The 17,152-nt window shown below is 46.6% G+C and overlaps 1 protein-coding gene across 1 annotated transcript in view; it reads left to right on the forward strand.

Moving 5' to 3' along the window:
- Positions 1 to 11,230: 11,230 nt before the first annotated feature.
- The window catches only part of LOC146869406 (E3 ubiquitin-protein ligase TRIM39-like), a 156,178-nt gene continuing 150,256 nt past the window's right edge, over positions 11,231 to 17,152 (forward strand). Inside the window, exon 1 of the mRNA XM_085599752.1 lies at positions 11,231 to 11,725. Within this exon, the coding sequence (XP_085455878.1) occupies positions 11,315 to 11,725 (411 nt within the window). The 5' untranslated portion in view covers positions 11,231 to 11,314. The remainder of the gene's footprint in view (positions 11,726 to 17,152) is intronic.

Consider the following 17,152-nt stretch of genomic DNA (forward strand, 5'->3'; position numbering starts at 1 on the left):
CACTCGTTCTTTCCTGCATACGCACAAAAAGAAACATTACAATTTAGCTTAACAAATTGTTCAGAAATGTACCGGAAGGTAAAGAAACAGCCCAAATTATTTTTACAAAGAAAAATAGACAATCGTCAACTTTATACCCCATGACATAAAAGCCTTAGCGTGCACAGCTTGCTCAAATCCACGCTACCTAATTCTACCAAACTCAGCACATTTGAACCTCTCATAATTCCATGCCACACTTTTCAACTATAAATAATTTAACCCTACATTCCATACCACATAATTACAATCCTAAATATGAAAAAACATATATTTCTACTTCACTCCATACCTCATAATTCCACATCACATAATAACATTCCACACAACTTAATAGCACTCCAAACCACATAATTACACTCCACACTACACAATTCAAGTACACATAATTCCACTTCAACCTATATAATTATACGTCACACAACATATTTACACGCAACTCCAAAACACAGAATTACCCTCCACAAAATACAACTCTGCAAAATGCTACATAATTCCACTCCGCACAATTATACACCACACCATGCCACATAATTCCACACATCACAATTCCACAATTCATCCCCACACAATTCATCACACATAATTACTCCACATAATACCACTCAGCACCACATAATTAACCTCCACATAATTATGCTCTCATCCATATTGCATAAATACACTCCACATAAATCCAGTCTGTCACGTAGCAACATTCCACATAACTACACTTCACACCATGCCTCATAATACCACTCAACATAATTTTCACCCAGCAGCGAACACTTCCACGTCACACATTTCAACTCTACACATTTCCATTCCACACCACATAATTCAACAACAAACTACATAATTCAAACCAACAACAGAATTACATAACACACCACATACATCCAATCTACACCACAAAATTCCACATCATGCTATAATATTTAACAGCACACCACATAAGTAAACTCCACTACATACCACTCCACAACGCAAAATACCATTCCAGATAATCTCACTCCAAGACACACAATCCCACTCCATGACACACAATCCCACTCCACATAATTCCAGTACACTCAATACCACACAATTACTATACACATAATTACATTATTTCGCTACACAGATCCAATCCACACAACACAATTCTACAACTAACAATTCCAATCCAAACCACATATGTCCACTTGACACCACACACATTCACTCCACTCCAAGCAGAAAACACATAGGTAAAATACACTGTCCTTTACAATGTCAATAGCTCTAACTCTCACAAATGCGAGACCAATTGCAATGCAAATGCTTGTTTACCTTCCAATGCGACCGAGCAGATCCTGTTCATTTTTTTAATTTTTATTTATTTTATGGAGTTTTATATAGCTCGAACTTGACCCGTATCGGGTTTCATAGCGCTTTACATGAGCACCAGTTGCGTTACATGAGGACGCATTCATATTTGTTAGGCACAGGGAGATTAAGAGATTTGCCCAGAATCACAGGATGTTCAGCATCATTGCTGAGACTTGAACCCAGTTCCCCAGATTCGAGGTCAACCGCCCTAGCCGTTAGGCCAACTCCTCTCCCAAGTATGAGTAAGAATAGGCATAAGAAGGGCTAAGCAGAAGAGCTGAAGTATGTAGATGTAAAAGTAGCGGAAGGTAGGTTCAAGTAGGAGTATGCAGGAGTATGAGTGCTAGTAGGAGTAGGTAGGACTAAGTTAATGGTAATAAGGGCATTGGTAAATACGGTAGCAAAAGTAAGAATAGCAGTTAGAAGACGTAATAGGAGTAAGAGGAGAAATGAGTAAGAGCAGGAGGAAATAGGCGTAATAAATTGTAAGTGGAAGCAAGAGTATGTTGGAATAATTAAACGTAAGAGTGGGAACAAATATGAGGTGTAAGAGAAAGGTAAAATTAAGAGGTTACGTAGCACAGTAAGAGGAAGTATGAAACCTATGAGTAGAAACAAAAATCAGCAGTAGGCATAAGTAGGAAAAGTTAGTAAATTAAGTGCAAGATTAATGAAAGTAAGATTGAAAGAGACCAAGATGAGAAAAGAAAGACGAAGACAGCAAATCCTTCCATATTCTTCTACGACTCCAGTACTAACAAAGCGTGACATGCTTTTCAATTTATGCACACATCAGATGAAGAGCAAGGACCTTCCATTAAGCGCTATTGTAACACGCTTCAGTTGGTAACTTACGTGCAGCTGAAATAGGTACAATTTATGTGTTTTATAGCGCTCACAAACAGCATAAGCGTGTTTCTTGGCACTATTTCAACAAAAGTTAACACTATGCCACTGGCAGAGGTGCAATTTGTTTTATTAATGGGTTGCACACAGACCGGTCTCTGTGACGTGCTGTTCGACGAAAAAGTGCAAGAAAAGACTTCTTAATGCCACGTGAGCAGCACTTCAGAACTGTTTGGATAAAGCTTAGCCGTTGCCCAGGAGCCGAATAGTGATTTTTGTGTGTCTCTGGCGCCCAGTAGCAGTGCGTTTACCCCGAGGGCCACATTTGGCATGTTCTGATTTGAACTCACCATTATAGAGAGAATGTAATACTAGTCATTTATTGTCACATGCAACAAGGGTAGTCAATCCCGGCCCCCTTTCTCTGTAGTCCCCGGCACCTGTTTAGAGGTGGACAGGAAGGAGCCCTCTCTCCTTCCAGCACAGCAAGCAATACCACAGAACAGCACCAAGACCAACACAAACGGCTCCCGGTAGCTCAGCTCATGTGCCCCGGTAGATGTGAGGCTGTGAGCTGATGAGTAAGAGGTTTAGGAGCAGGGTGAGGAGCTGGCAGCCTACACCAGGGTGGAGCAACAGCACCGAGGCGTCTACAGCAACAGGGGACGGGTCTCCTCAGCTCCGAAGTGTGAGGCCAGCACGTGGGAGCCATGCAGCGGCAGCCAATGCTTGTGAAGCAAGTAATCAAGCATTGGCAAAGGTAAAATAAAACCAAGCTAGTGCCAACTAACACGAAGGGTGGGACGGGGAATGGTAAAATTGGGGGCAGGAGGCAGGCCCGGCTCCGGGAATTTTTATTTGGGTGGGCCAAGGGTACATTCGGGTGGGCCACTGCTAAACCCGATTTATCCCTTATATATCTAGCCAGGCCTGCTTCTGGGCCCTCCTTTATCTCTCCTTACTCTTACAAGGCACAGTAAAACGCACTCTTTTCAAAGTCTCTTTCTAAATGTTATCACTCTCAAAAAGTGCTTTTCTTCCATGCAATGTCCCTTTGATGGGAAGAGGAAGTTTCTAAGGTGGGAGTATCAAGCAAGTGACTCTACTCAGGCTTCCTCTGTGCGAGCCTTCAGGGAGAAACCCTCTTCATTACTACCTCCACCTGACCTCTGACTCTGCAGCGCACTCTCTTACAGGCTTGATTATCCACTTTTCTACCACCCTTCTCCATCACACCTTATCTCACACCTGACCTTGGGCCCTAGCCCCATATCAGCCACCATTCAGTTCCACTTTCACTATTCCCAGTAAAAAACAATAGTAAAATCACCTTCAAACTTGAAACATTGAATATAGCAGTAAAAATAATTAGCATGCATGATAAAGTATGCTCCACAGTTGTCCTAATCACCTGACTGTTAATTAAATAAATGAAAACAGAAAGGCCATGACAGGGCCGGCTTTATTGCTGGTGCAAACGTCTTTTTGACCTCTTTTTTGACCTCTTTCTCTGTAGATAGCTTAACTACCACCCTCCAACAGTACCCTTCATCTCGCCATAGCCACTCCCCCTCATGGCCTCCTCCTCAGACTCCCTAACTACCACCCTCCACCAGTGTCCCCCATCTTTCTGTAGCTCCCCCACACCCCATGACCTCCTCCTCAGATTCCCTCACTGCCACCCTCCACCAGCGCCCCTCATAGCTTCGTATTTCCCCCAACTCCATGACCTCCTCCTCGGATTCCCTGCCACCCTCCACCAGTGCCCCTCATCTCTCTGTAGTCCCCCCCCCATGACCCCCTCATCAGATTTCTTCTCTGCCACCCTCCACTAGTGCCCCTCATCTCTCTATAGTTCCCCCCACCCCATGACCTCCTCCTCGGCTTCCCTCGCTGCCATCCTTCACCAGTGCCTCCCATTTCTCTGTAGCCCCCCCACCCCATGACCTGCTCCTCAGATTCCCTCACTGCTCCCTCAACCAGCGCCCCTCATCTCTCTGTAGTTCCCCCCCACCCCTGACCTCCTCCTCAGATTCCCTCACTGCCACCCTCCACCAGTGCCCCTCATTTCTCCATAATTCCCCCCACCCCCATAACCTCCTCCTCAGATTCCTTCACTGCCACCCTCCACCAGCACCCCTCATCTCTCCGTAGATCCCCCCACCCGTGACCTCCTCTTTGGATTCCCTCACTGCCACCCCCCACTAGTGCCCCTCAGGTCTCTGTAGTTCCCCCACCTCATGACCTCCTCCTCCGCTTCCCTCACTGCCAACCTCCACTAGTGCCCCTCATTTCTACATAGCCCCCCCACCCCATGACCTCCTCCTCAGATTCCCTCACTGCTCCCTCCACCAGCGCCCCTCATCTCTCTGTAGTTCCCCCCCACCCCATGACCTCCTCCTCAGATTTCTTCACTGCCGCCCTCCACCAGTACCCCTCATCTCTCTGTAGTTCCCCTCCACCCTGTGACCTCCTCCTCGGATTCCCTCACTGCCACCCTCCACTAGTGCCCCTCATCTCTCTGCTGTTCCCCCCACCCCGTGACCACCTCCTCTGACTCCCTCACTGCCACCCTCCACCAGTGCTCCTCATCTCACTGTAGCTCCCCACCCCATTACCTCTTCCTCGTTTTCCCTCACTGCCACCCTCCACTAGTGCCCCTCATCTTTCCGCAGCTCCACCCCCACTCCAGGACCTCCTCCTCGGCTTCCCTCACTGCCACTCTCCACTAGTGCCCCTCATCTCTCTGTAGTTCCCCCCACCCCGTGACCTCCTCCTCTGACTCCCTCACTGCCACCCTCCACCAGCGCCCCTCATCTCTCCGTAGCTCCCCACCCCATGACCTCTTCCTCGGATTCCCTCACTGCCACCCTCCACTTGTGCCCCTCATCTCTCCGTTGCCCCTCTCTCATATCCATTCCATTTGTTGTAGAGCGCTACTCATATGAGTGTAGGGTGTCACAGTACTTTACATAACAGCACGCATTATACAGAGACAATTAATCAGTCTATGGGGAATGTCACATAAGCCAAAGAGGATTACAAGGTGTAGAAATCACGTCATCCATACTGGTGGGCAATATATTTTACGGGGGTTTGGACTGGAGAAGCACAAACTCAGGATTTAAAGAGTACTCCAGTGGTTGGGGGTCAGCTTTACTGATAAAAATGTATAACTGCCCAAACAAACTCTTTTTGGCAACATTAGAATAATGAAGGAATGGAGAAGTTCTAACTATATCACAAAACAAAAAAGCGAAGTTTGTATGCAGCTCTTTAAAGACAGTTCATAGGTCACTGTCCTATGTTAGGATAGTAACTTCTGAACTGCAAGTAACACAAGGATATCTGTGACAGAGGTAATAACCCACTGAGCTATTCCCATAAAATTCAGTTTATCAGCATTTAAAAACTACCAACAGACAAATGGTTACTCTGCAGCAGGATCGTAAATCACCAGTTATCTGCACAGTTTTTATGTAGTTGTACATCGGTGGCAGATTCACTGGGAGGGCCATGGCTCATGTTTGGGTGGGCCTGGCCCACCCGGCCCACCCCACCCTCTAGAACCTGGCCTGGCAGGAGGTAACATATCCTGCACTTGTTAGTGGTGTGAGACAAAGAAAAGGGTCAGTGACAGGAGGATATTTACAGCTGGGACTAATTAAAGTCCCAGATAACCTATCTGTAGAAATGTAAATGCTGCATTTTAAAACATATTAGGCATTTGTTCTCAACCCACAACATAGCATGTTTTTGAAGGAGCTCACAATGAAAACTCACAATTAAAACTGCTAGACTTACCGACAACGCTGCAGAATGTGATCTGTCCTGCTCTTTACAAGTCTAACCTCTCTCCCTGAAAGCGTGCTTCTGAAGAGTACAGGGCCCCCATCCTTTTTCCAGCCGGCTCTGACTGAAGAGAAACAATGTAACTTGTTATTTTGTTTCTCTTCAGTCCTGCCCTGGGTCAGCGGGAGGAGCTCTGAGCAGGCTGCACACTGCACCTGCTTTCTAGAGGAAGCCTTTCACTCACAGCTCTTTACTGAAGAGCTGAGGGGGCCCCCTTCACCTAACCGAAGACTGGGGGCCCCCCGCACCGCAGGGGCTGCGGGGGCGTTTGTTACGCCCCTGGGTAGTGACTGCGCGTGTTGTGGGGCGCGTGTCAGACCACGCGCTAATAAACAAACGGCGGTGCAGTGGATGCTAAGTATAAAATCCGCACGCTGGTAGAAGAAAAAAATATAGCGGCGTGGCATGGCAGGGGATAATTAACGTCTGGAATCCTTGTGTCCAGGTGTTGCTGACTGTAATATCGGCACGTCTGACCGTGCGTTGGCCAATTTTCAACGCCTGTCAGACCGCATACTGACAAAAGTAAATAAGGAGGTGTGCGGCACTCTTTTGAACAAGTCAAAAGTCAAAGGAATTAAATGAAGTGAACATTCGTACCTCACCAAGAACACATGCTCTAGAGAATTTGAGAAGGTAGTGCTGCAACAGCATTCATTCAGAGTAAGGGCCATCTTGTGAAGCGCTTGATTGCCACAGTAATATACACATTCATGTCAGTGGCTGCACCAGGCTTTAGGTCAAACGTTATCGTGGTGGCTTATGATGAAGCTTAAATTGATATTGCAATGACTTCAGAAAACAACCAATGAGATTTAGGCCCATATTTCAGTCTGTATTCAACCTCCCGACGCCATCTCCTCCTCGCTGCGGTTTTACAAGCATTTCGTTGTCTTTAATGGACTAGAGGAAAAGGACACAATAATGCCGACCTGAAAATGCCTAAAGAGCACGCGAGCAGCTGTTATTTGCAACACTTGTGTTTTTGGAAAAGATTTTAACCAAAAAATGCATCCTCATGTCAAAAATGAACACAAGCACATATTTTATGCTAAAATATAACTCTATGTGATGTATTTGCATTTGGTAGACTTACGAGTAATTTCATGCAGTTTTGCAAAAATTCTGATATAATTATACGAAATTCTCACATCCCCCCTAAGAGCAGTCGAGGCCGGCATTACGGGCAGGTGGGGGGGGGGTGAAAATTGGGTCATCGCGCCGCGGGGGATAGGGGATAAGGCAGGAGGGGTTTCATGGGAAAAAAATATATAAAATATAACTTACCATCCCGCGCCATCTTCTGGATGGGTCCTGACTCCCGCCGTCTGGTCCTGACTCGTTTTCCAGTTCCGGCCCGGGCCGGCTGCAGCTCTCCCTGCGTCATTAGGAAAGGCAGCCTCCCTCCTCTCTGCCAATCAGAACTGGTGAGGCGAATCTGAGCGCGCCCCACCTGGGCCATTTTCTCTATGTAGGCTGCTGCATGCAGCAACCTACATAGAGAAAAGGGAGAGTGGGCGGTCCTGCTCGAGGACAGGGGGGAGTGGCTTGCCCACTGTTGTATTTACTGACTGTTTGGTCGGCCCTGGGGCTGGCCAAACAGTCAGTATGCAGAACAGTGGGCAAGCCACTCCCTCCCTGCCCTCGAGCAGAACCGCCCACCCCAAACCAGGCACTTCTGCTTTCTCGCAGTGCGAGAAGGCAGAAACAGAAATGGTAGTTATTACCATTTATGTTTCTGCCTTCTCGCACTGCGAGAAAGCAGGGGGGGCGGCGCCCAAACGCCCCTATAGAGGAGCCGCCACTGTTAGTCACACAGAGTACAGCACAGGCAGTCACGGTGCAAGCTTCTAACTCACACACAGAATGAAGCACCAGCACCCACAGTGCAAGCTTCTTAGTCACACAGAGTACAGTACAAGCAGCCACAGTCAAGCTTCTCACTCATACACAGAGTACAGCACCAGCACCGACAGTGCAAGCTTCTTAGTCACACAGAGTACAGCACAGGCAGTCATGGGGCTAGCTTCTCACTCACATACAGAATACGGCACCAGCACCCACAGTGCAAGCTTCTTATTCACACAGAGTACAGCACAAGCAGCCACAGTGCTAGCTTCTCACTTATCCACAGAGTACAGCACCAGCAACCACAGTGCAAGCTTCTCACTCACACACAGAATGCAGCACCAGCACCAACAGTGCAAACTTCTTAGTCACACAGAGTACAGCACAGGCAGTCAGGGTGCAAGCTTCTTACTCACATACAGAATACAGCACCAGCACCCACATGGCAAGCTTCTTCGTCACACAGAGTACAGCACAAGCAGCCACAGTGCAAGCTTCTTATTCACACAGAGTACAACACAAGCAGCCACAGTCAAGCTTCTCACTCACACACTGAATACAGCACCAGCACCGACAGTGCAAGCTTCTTATTCACTCAGAGTACAACACAAGCAGCCACAGTGCTAGCTTCTCACTCACATACAGAATACAGAACCAGCACCCACAGTGCAAGCTTCTTAGTCACACAGAGTACAGTACAATCAGCCACAGTCAAGCTTCTCGCTCATACACAGAGTACAGCACCAGCACCGACAGTGCAAGCTTCTTATTCACACAGAGTACAGCACAGGCAGTCGCTGTGTTAGCTTCTCACTCAGACACAGAGTACAGCACCAGCGCACACAGTGAAAGCTTCTTATTCACACAGAGTACAGCACAAGCAGTCACAGTCAAGCTTCTCACTCACATACAGAATACAGACCCAGCACCCACAGTGCAAGCTTCTTAGTCACACAGAGTACAGTACAAGCAGCCACAGTCAAGCTTCTCACTCACATACAGAATACAGACCCAGCACCCACAGTGCAAGCTTCTTAGTCACACAGAGTACAGTACAAGCAGCCACAGTCAAGCTTCTCGCTCATACACTGAGTACAGCACCAGCACCGACAGTGCAAGCTTCTTATTCACACAGAGTACAGCACAGGCAGTCGCTGTGTTAGCTTCTCACTCATACACAGAGTAGAGCACCAGCACCGACAGTGCAAGCTTCTTATTCACACAGAGTACAGCACAGGCAGTCGCTGTGTTAGCTTCTTACTCAGACACAGAGTACAGCACCAGCGCCCACAGTGAAAGCTTCTTATTCACACAGAGTACAGCACAAGCAGTCACAGTCAAGCTTCTCACTCATACACAGAGTACAGCACCGGCACCCACAGTGCAAGCCTCCTATTCACACAGAGTTCAGCACAAGCAGCCACAGTGCAAGCTTCTTATTCACACAGAGTACAGCGCAAGCAGCCACAGTGTAATCTTCTTGTATATACAATCTGAGCAGAGCACATGCCATCAGAGTGCAAGATTCTCCCTCAGATAAAAGTTAAGCGCAGTAGCAGCAGAGGTTCTCACACACTGAGCAGGCACATTGCAGAATCAAACAGGTACAGGCAGAAGAAGCTTCCTTCACACACAGAATGGGTGCAGCAGTGCTCACACATGGAACAAGCACAGTGGAAGATCATACAGGTAGAACAAGCTTCCTTCGCACACATGATGGATATAGCAGCAATGCAGACTTCCCTTATGTATAGTAAAGTCACAATCAGGACACAGTCATACATGCCACAGCTGGGAAGAGGCAGATTTTAAAACACTAGGCATATAAAATCAGCCCCTGGCTTGAATTTGAGAAAGGGATAGCCTTGATAGGAGAAAAAAGATCCAAAATATGAAAATGTCGACTCAGAACATCTTTACATTCATAAAAGGTACACAAGGCACACACAACGACGATTTAAGTTTCCCTCATACACAGAACTGGTTAATTACAGGCAGTAGGAGTTTATGCTTCCTCTTTACAGGTGCACTACAGGCAACTGAGGTGCATCACAGACAATATAACAGCAGTCCAAGCTTCCCTCCCACAGAAGAGAGAACACAGACGCCAGCAGTACAAGTCTACCTCACACAAAAGAGGTGCAGCACAGACACCAGCAGTGCAAGCTTCCCTGATACAGAAGACGTGCATCACAGACAACAGCAGTGCAAGCTTCCCTCACACACAGAAGAGGTGCAGCACAGACAACAGCAGTGCAAGCTTCCATTACACACAAAAGAGGTGCATCACAAGCAAAAACAGTGCAAGCTTCCCCAATACAGAAGAGGTGCAACACAGATACCAGTAGTGCAAGCTTCCTTCACACAGAAGAGGTTAAGCACAGACAAAAGCAGTGCAAGCTTCCCTCCCAAAGAAGAGGAAACGCAGATGCCAGCAGTACAAGTCTACCTCACACAAAAGAGGTGCAGCACAGATACCAGTACTGCAAGCTTCCCTCACACAGAAGAGGTGCATCACAGACAACAGCAGTGCAAGCTTCCTTCACACAGAAGAGGTGCAGCACAGACAACAGCAGTGCAAGCTTCCTTCACACACAGAAGAGGTGCATCAGTAAGCAACAACAGTGGAGGCTTACTGCACACACAGAAGAGGTGCAGCACAGAAAATAGCAGTGCAAGCTTCCCTCACACTCACAAGAAGTGCATCACAAGCAACAACAGTGGAGGCTTCCTGCACACACAGAAGAGGTACAGCACAGACAACAGCAGTGCAAGCTTCCCTCACACACAGAAGAAGTGCAGCGCAAGCAGTGCAAGCTACCCCGCGCACTGAAGGGTACAGCACAAGCAGCAGCAGTGCAATCTTCCCTCACACACAGAACTTTTAATCACAGGCAGTGGCTACAGTCTTCTCTTAAACACAAAACTTCAGATTTAAAGGCATCAACAAGTGAACATGTACAAAGTACAGGTGGAGTTGCGATCTGATCTGGACGGTTATTTACTGGCCTGACTAGTATTTGTATGCATGGCTGGAATAGATTAAAAAACATGAAGCAAAAGCAGGTACTTTGCAGGCTTTAAAACCTTAAGGTAAAATTGCAAATGCAGAAAGAAATTGCCTAAAAAGTATTTTTAAATATGTACAATTCTTAAACAATGATTACAATCAACATATTTAAAAAATACAAAGGATTTTACAGAACATCGTTTTTAAGTGCAGCTCCTGAGACCTGCAGAAAGTGAGAACAAAACCAAGTGGCAGTTCCCTCCTGCTCTGTGACTGTAACTTGAACCCGGAAGTCCCAGCGCAGCCAGAGAGGGGCAGACGCACAGACACACCCACTTCACAGAGAGAGAGAGAAATGAAACTTAAGTTTACTTCCTGCATTCCTGAATCATGGCGGCAGCAGCTCAGCTCGGGAAGCTCCAGGAAGAGGCCACTTGTTCCATCTGTTTGGAATATTTTAAGGATCCTGTGTCCATCGAGTGTGGACACAACTTCTGCCGCTCCTGCATCACTCAGAGCTGGGAGGGAAGAGATGGAAACTTCCCCTGTCCACAGTGCAGGGAAACATCTGGGAAAAGCCTCCGACCCAACAGGCAACTGGGGAACATGGTGGAAATTGCAAAACAGCTTCAGCTGCCCCCCGTGAGGCCCCCGGAGGAGAATCTGTGTGAGAAACATCACGAGAAACTGAATCTGTTCTGTGCAGAGGATCAAAGGATGATATGTGTGGTGTGCTGGGAATCCAAGGAGCATAAAACACACTCCGCAAGTCCTCTAGAGAAGGCTGCAGAGGAGTACAAGGTATGTCTATAGGCATTCAGGGATCACAGTTTCACACTATGATCCCCATTGAGGAACCTGCATATGACTATAAGAGGGGGGTGTGCGTGTCAATTGAAGATCACAGGGCATGTCTGTGGACATTCAGGGATCACAAAGTCACTCTGTGAGCCCCATCAAGGAGGCAGCCAGAAAGCACGAGCTATGTGTGCAAGTATTTAGAGGCCACAAGTCACTCTGTGTACCTCATAGCGTCGGCTGCAGAGGAGCACAGGGTATGTGTGTGCTCAGGATTCACTAGTGAATACACTCCTGGAGGCCTTCAGAAGTTTCAATGTCTCTGGGTCTTCAGTGATCAAAGGCGCCTTGTGAGTCCCATACAGATAGTTGTCCAAGTGCACACGTTATGTGAGTGGGTGCTCAGAGCTCACTAATGAAGACATGAAATTATTCATACAAAGGAATACAAGGTATATAAGTTGGATTTTAGGAAATCACAGGCTGTTCAAGCCTCAAAGAAGAGGCTGGAAAAGAGGACAAGGCACGTCTGTGAATATTCAGGGAACACAAAGTCACTTGGTGAGCCACACCAAGGGGCAGCCAGAGAGCACAAACTGTGTGTGAGTGTTCAGAGGTCAAAAGTCACCCATTGTATAGGGTGACCAGATGGCTGTGCCACTGGAACGCCGTTTTTCTATTCTTGGACTTTGCTTTTATATATATTTTTTATCTGGTGTGTTGAAGCAATAGGATTCAGTAAAATGAACCAAGACCACAACTCCCAGAATGCACTAATATGTTAAATCAAAAGTTCAGAAATGGAATGTTTGAGTGCCTGTGGCATGGCGACATCTAGTCACCCTACCTGTGTGCGCAATTGAGGAGACTGCTGAAGAGAACAGGGTACGTCTGTGGATGTTCAGGGAATCAAAAGTCACCGGAGAGTCAATAGAGGAGGCTACTAAGAGCTCTTGGTATGTCTGTGATTGTTTATTGGTCATAATGTGCCAGTGGGCCCCAAAGAGAAGTTTGTGCAAGGAGTGTATGTGGGTGTTCAGGATTTACAAGTGAAGACACTCTGTAAGTGACCCAGAGGAAGAGCCTGCAGAGGAGCACAAGGTAGGTGTGTTGGTGTTCAGGTACCACAAGTGAAGTCTTTAAGAGGATACAAAGTATGTTTTCGGGTGTTTAGAGATCACAATTCACCCTGTGGATCCAATAGAGAAGTGTGCCCAAGAGCACATGGTATATATGTGGGAGGTCAGGATTCACAAGTAAAGACATTCTCCGAGTCTCACAGCACGAACTTGACCCGAATGGGGTATCAGAGCACTTTACTTAGCACCCGTTGCATTACATGAGGACACATTCATTTTTTGTTAGGCACCGGGAGATTAAGTGATTTGCCCAGAATAACAGGATGTTCAGCGTCTTTGCCGAGACTCGAACCCAGTTCCCCAGATTCGAGGTCGACCGCCCTAGCCGTTAGGCAACTCCTCTCACATGGTAGTAGATGGTCACTTTCCTTTTGACATAGGAAAAATGCTCATAATGTCACAGGGTGAGGATTATTGAGATCGTATGACAAATGTGTGGTATATGTAAAATGGCGACTTTCTGTTTTATTCCGAGCCCTGATGCTGTGCGGATCCTGGGAGCATGAATGCAGAAGGATTGCTGTCTGTTTTTCCCTTCTTGTGTTGTTCTGTCTCCATTCTGGTGGTATCCATGCTCTTGGTCTTGGGTGTCTCCTGGACGTGGCCAGTTTGTTTGCCGGGTAAGCTGGGGGTCTTGTTATTGACGTCTTTATAAGTGATGCAAAGGATCTGAAGGTGATCTGGGCTGGAGGGAGCAGCCAGTGTAGGTCTTTTAATGTGGAGGTGATATGATTTCTTCAAGCCCTCGATGAGCTGCGCCACTTCATGAATGCTGCCTTTCAGGGGTGCTAGGGTGGTGTTGGGGTGACCGTTGAAGAGGGTCTTGCCTCTGCCCCCATGGGAAAGGACTTGTAAGTACGTTCTGAAGTTATCTTCCAGGAGAAACAATTTCACTTTCTTCAAGAGAGAACATTGAAATCCACCTTTCATATTCTTCTTTGTAATGTGTTACTTGAATGAGAGGTCTGTGCCGAGGGGGGGTAAACCGTGGTAGGTTTAAGTTGGAGACCCAGGCTTAAATCTGGGGCTGTTTTGAGCTGTTTGAGGCTGTGGTTGGGTGAGGATATTTTATGTAGCGTTGAGTATCGTCTGCAGACTGATGGATCCTGATGCTGCTGTCTGTCAGGATGGATCCCGGAGATCCATGTATTTTATGTAGCGTTGAGTATCATCTGCAGACTGATAGATCTTGATGCTGCTTTCTGTAAGAGTGGATCCCAGAGATCCCATGTATTTTATGTAGCGTTGAGTATCATCTGCAGACTGATAGATCTTGATGCTACTGTCTGTAAGGATGGATCCCAGAGATCCCATGTATTGTATGTAGCGTTGAGTATCATCTGCAGACTGATGCATCCTGATGCTGCCGTCTGTAAGGATGGATCCCAGAGATCCCATGTCTTTTATGTAGCGTTGAGTATCATCTGCAGACTGATGGATCTTGATGCTGCTTTCTGTAAGAGTGGATCCCAGAGATCCCATGTATTTTATGTAGCGTTGAGTATCATCTGCAGACTGATGGATATTGACACTGCTGTCTGTAAGGATGGATCCCAGAGATCCCATGTATTTTATATAGCGTTGAGTATCATCTGCAGACTGATGGATCCTGATACTGCTGTCTGTCAGGATGGATCCCGGAGATCCATGTATTTTATGTAGCGTTGAGTATCATCTGCAGACTAATGGATCCTGATTCTGCTGTCTGTAAGGATGGATCCCAGAGATCCCATGTATTTTATGTAGCGTTGAGTATCATCTGCAGACTGATGGATCCTGATACTGCTGTCTGTAAGGATGGATCCCAGAGATCCCATGTATTTTATGTAGCGTTGAGTATCATCTGCAGACTGATGGATCCTGATGCTGCTGTCTGTAAGGATGGATCCCAGAGATCCCATGTATTTTATGTAGCGTTGAGTATCATCTGCAGACTGATGGATCCTGATGCTGCTGTCTGTAAGGATGGATCCCAGAGAGCCCATGTATTTTATGTAGCGTTGAGTATCATCTGCAGACTGATGGATCCTGATGCTGCTGTCTGTAAGGATGGATCCCAGAGATCCCATGTATTTTATGTAGCGTTGAGTATCATCTGCAGACTGATGGATCCTGATGCTGCTATCTGTAAGGATGGATCCCAGAGATCCCATGTATTTTATGTAGCGTTGAGTATCATCTGCAGACTGATAGATCTTGATGCTACTGTCTGTAAGGATGGATCCCAGAGATCCCATGTATTTTATGTAGCGTTGAGTATCATCTGCAGACTGATGGATATTGACACTGCTGTCTGTAAGGATGGATCCCAGAGATCCCATGTATTTTATATAGCGTTGAGTATCATCTGCAGACTGATGGATCCTGATACTGCTGTCTGTCAGGATGGATCCCGGAGATCCATGTATTTTATGTAGCGTTGAGTATCATCTGCAGACTAATGGATCCTGATTCTGCTGTCTGTAAGGATGGATCCCAGAGATCCCATGTATTTTATGTAGCGTTGAGTATCATCTGCAGACTGATGGATCCTGATACTGCTGTCTGTAAGGATGGATCCCAGAGATCCCATGTATTTTATGTAGCGTTGAGTATCATCTGCAGACTGATGGATCCTGATGCTGCTGTCTGTAAGGATGGATCCCAGAGATCCCATGTATTTTATGTAGCGTTGAGTATCATCTGCAGACTGATAGATCTTGATGCTACTGTCTGTAAGGATGGATCCCAGAGATCCCATGTATTGTATGTAGCGTTGAGTATCATCTGCAGACTGATGCATCCTGATGCTGCCGTCTGTAAGGATGGATCCCAGAGATCCCATGTATTTTATGTCGCGTTGAGTATCGTCTGCAGACTGATGGATCCTGATGCTGCTGTCTGTCAGGATGGATCCCGGAGATCCATGTATTTTATGTAGCGTTGAGTATCATCTGCAGACTGATAGATCTTGATGCTGCTTTCTGTAAGAGTGGATCCCAGAGATCCCATGTATTTTATGTAGCGTTGAGTATCATCTGCAGACTGATAGATCTTGATGCTACTGTCTGTAAGGATGGATCCCAGAGATCCCATGTATTGTATGTAGCGTTGAGTATCATCTGCAGACTGATGCATCCTGATGCTGCCGTCTGTAAGGATGGATCCCAGAGATCCCATGTCTTTTATGTAGCGTTGAGTATCATCTGCAGACTGATGGATCTTGATGCTGCTTTCTGTAAGAGTGGATCCCAGAGATCCCATGTATTTTATGTAGCGTTGAGTATCATCTGCAGACTGATGGATATTGACGCTGCTGTCTGTAAGGATGGATCCCAGAGATCCCATGTATTTTATATAGCGTTGAGTATCATCTGCAGACTGATGGATCCTGATACTGCTGTCTGTCAGGATGGATCCCGGAGATCCATGTATTTTATGTAGCGTTGAGTATCATCTGCAGACTAATGGATCCTGATTCTGCTGTCTGTAAGGATGGATCCCAGAGATCCCATGTATTTTATGTAGCGTTGAGTATCATCTGCAGACTGATGGATCCTGATACTGCTGTCTGTAAGGATGGATCCCAGAGATCCCATGTATTTTATGTAGCGTTGAGTATCATCTGCAGACTGATGGATCCTGATGCTGCTGTCTGTAAGGATGGATCCCAGAGATCCCATGTATTTTATGTAGCGTTGAGTATCATCTGCAGACTGATAGATCTTGATGCTACTGTCTGTAAGGATGGATCCCAGAGATCCCATGTATTGTATGTAGCGTTGAGTATCATCTGCAGACTGATGCATCCTGATGCTGCCGTCTGTAAGGATGGATCCCAGAGATCCCATGTCTTTTATGTAGCGTTGAGTATCATCTGCAGACTGATGGATCTTGATGCTGCTTTCTGTAAGAGTGGATCCCAGAGATCCCATGTATTTTATGTAGCGTTGAGTATCATCTGCAGACTGATGGATCCTGATACTGCTGTCTGTAAGGATGGATCCCAGAGATCCCATGTATTTTATGTAGCGTTGAGTATCATCTGCAGACTGATGGATCCTGATGCTGCTGTCTGTAAGGATGGATCCCAGAGATCCCATGTATTTTATGTAGCGTTGAGTATCATCTGCAGACTGATAGATCTTGATGCTACTGTCTGTAAGGATGGATCCCAGAGATCCCATGTATTGTATGTAGCGTTGAGTATCATCTGCAGACTGATGCATCCTGATGCTGCTGTCTGTAAGGATGGATCCCAGAGATCCCATGTATTTTATGTAGCGTTGAGTATCATCTGCAGACTGATGGA

Source organism: Triturus cristatus, chromosome 1_1, assembly GCF_964204655.1.
Source record: "Triturus cristatus chromosome 1_1, aTriCri1.1, whole genome shotgun sequence".
NCBI classification, from domain to species: Eukaryota; Metazoa; Chordata; class Amphibia; order Caudata; family Salamandridae; genus Triturus; species Triturus cristatus.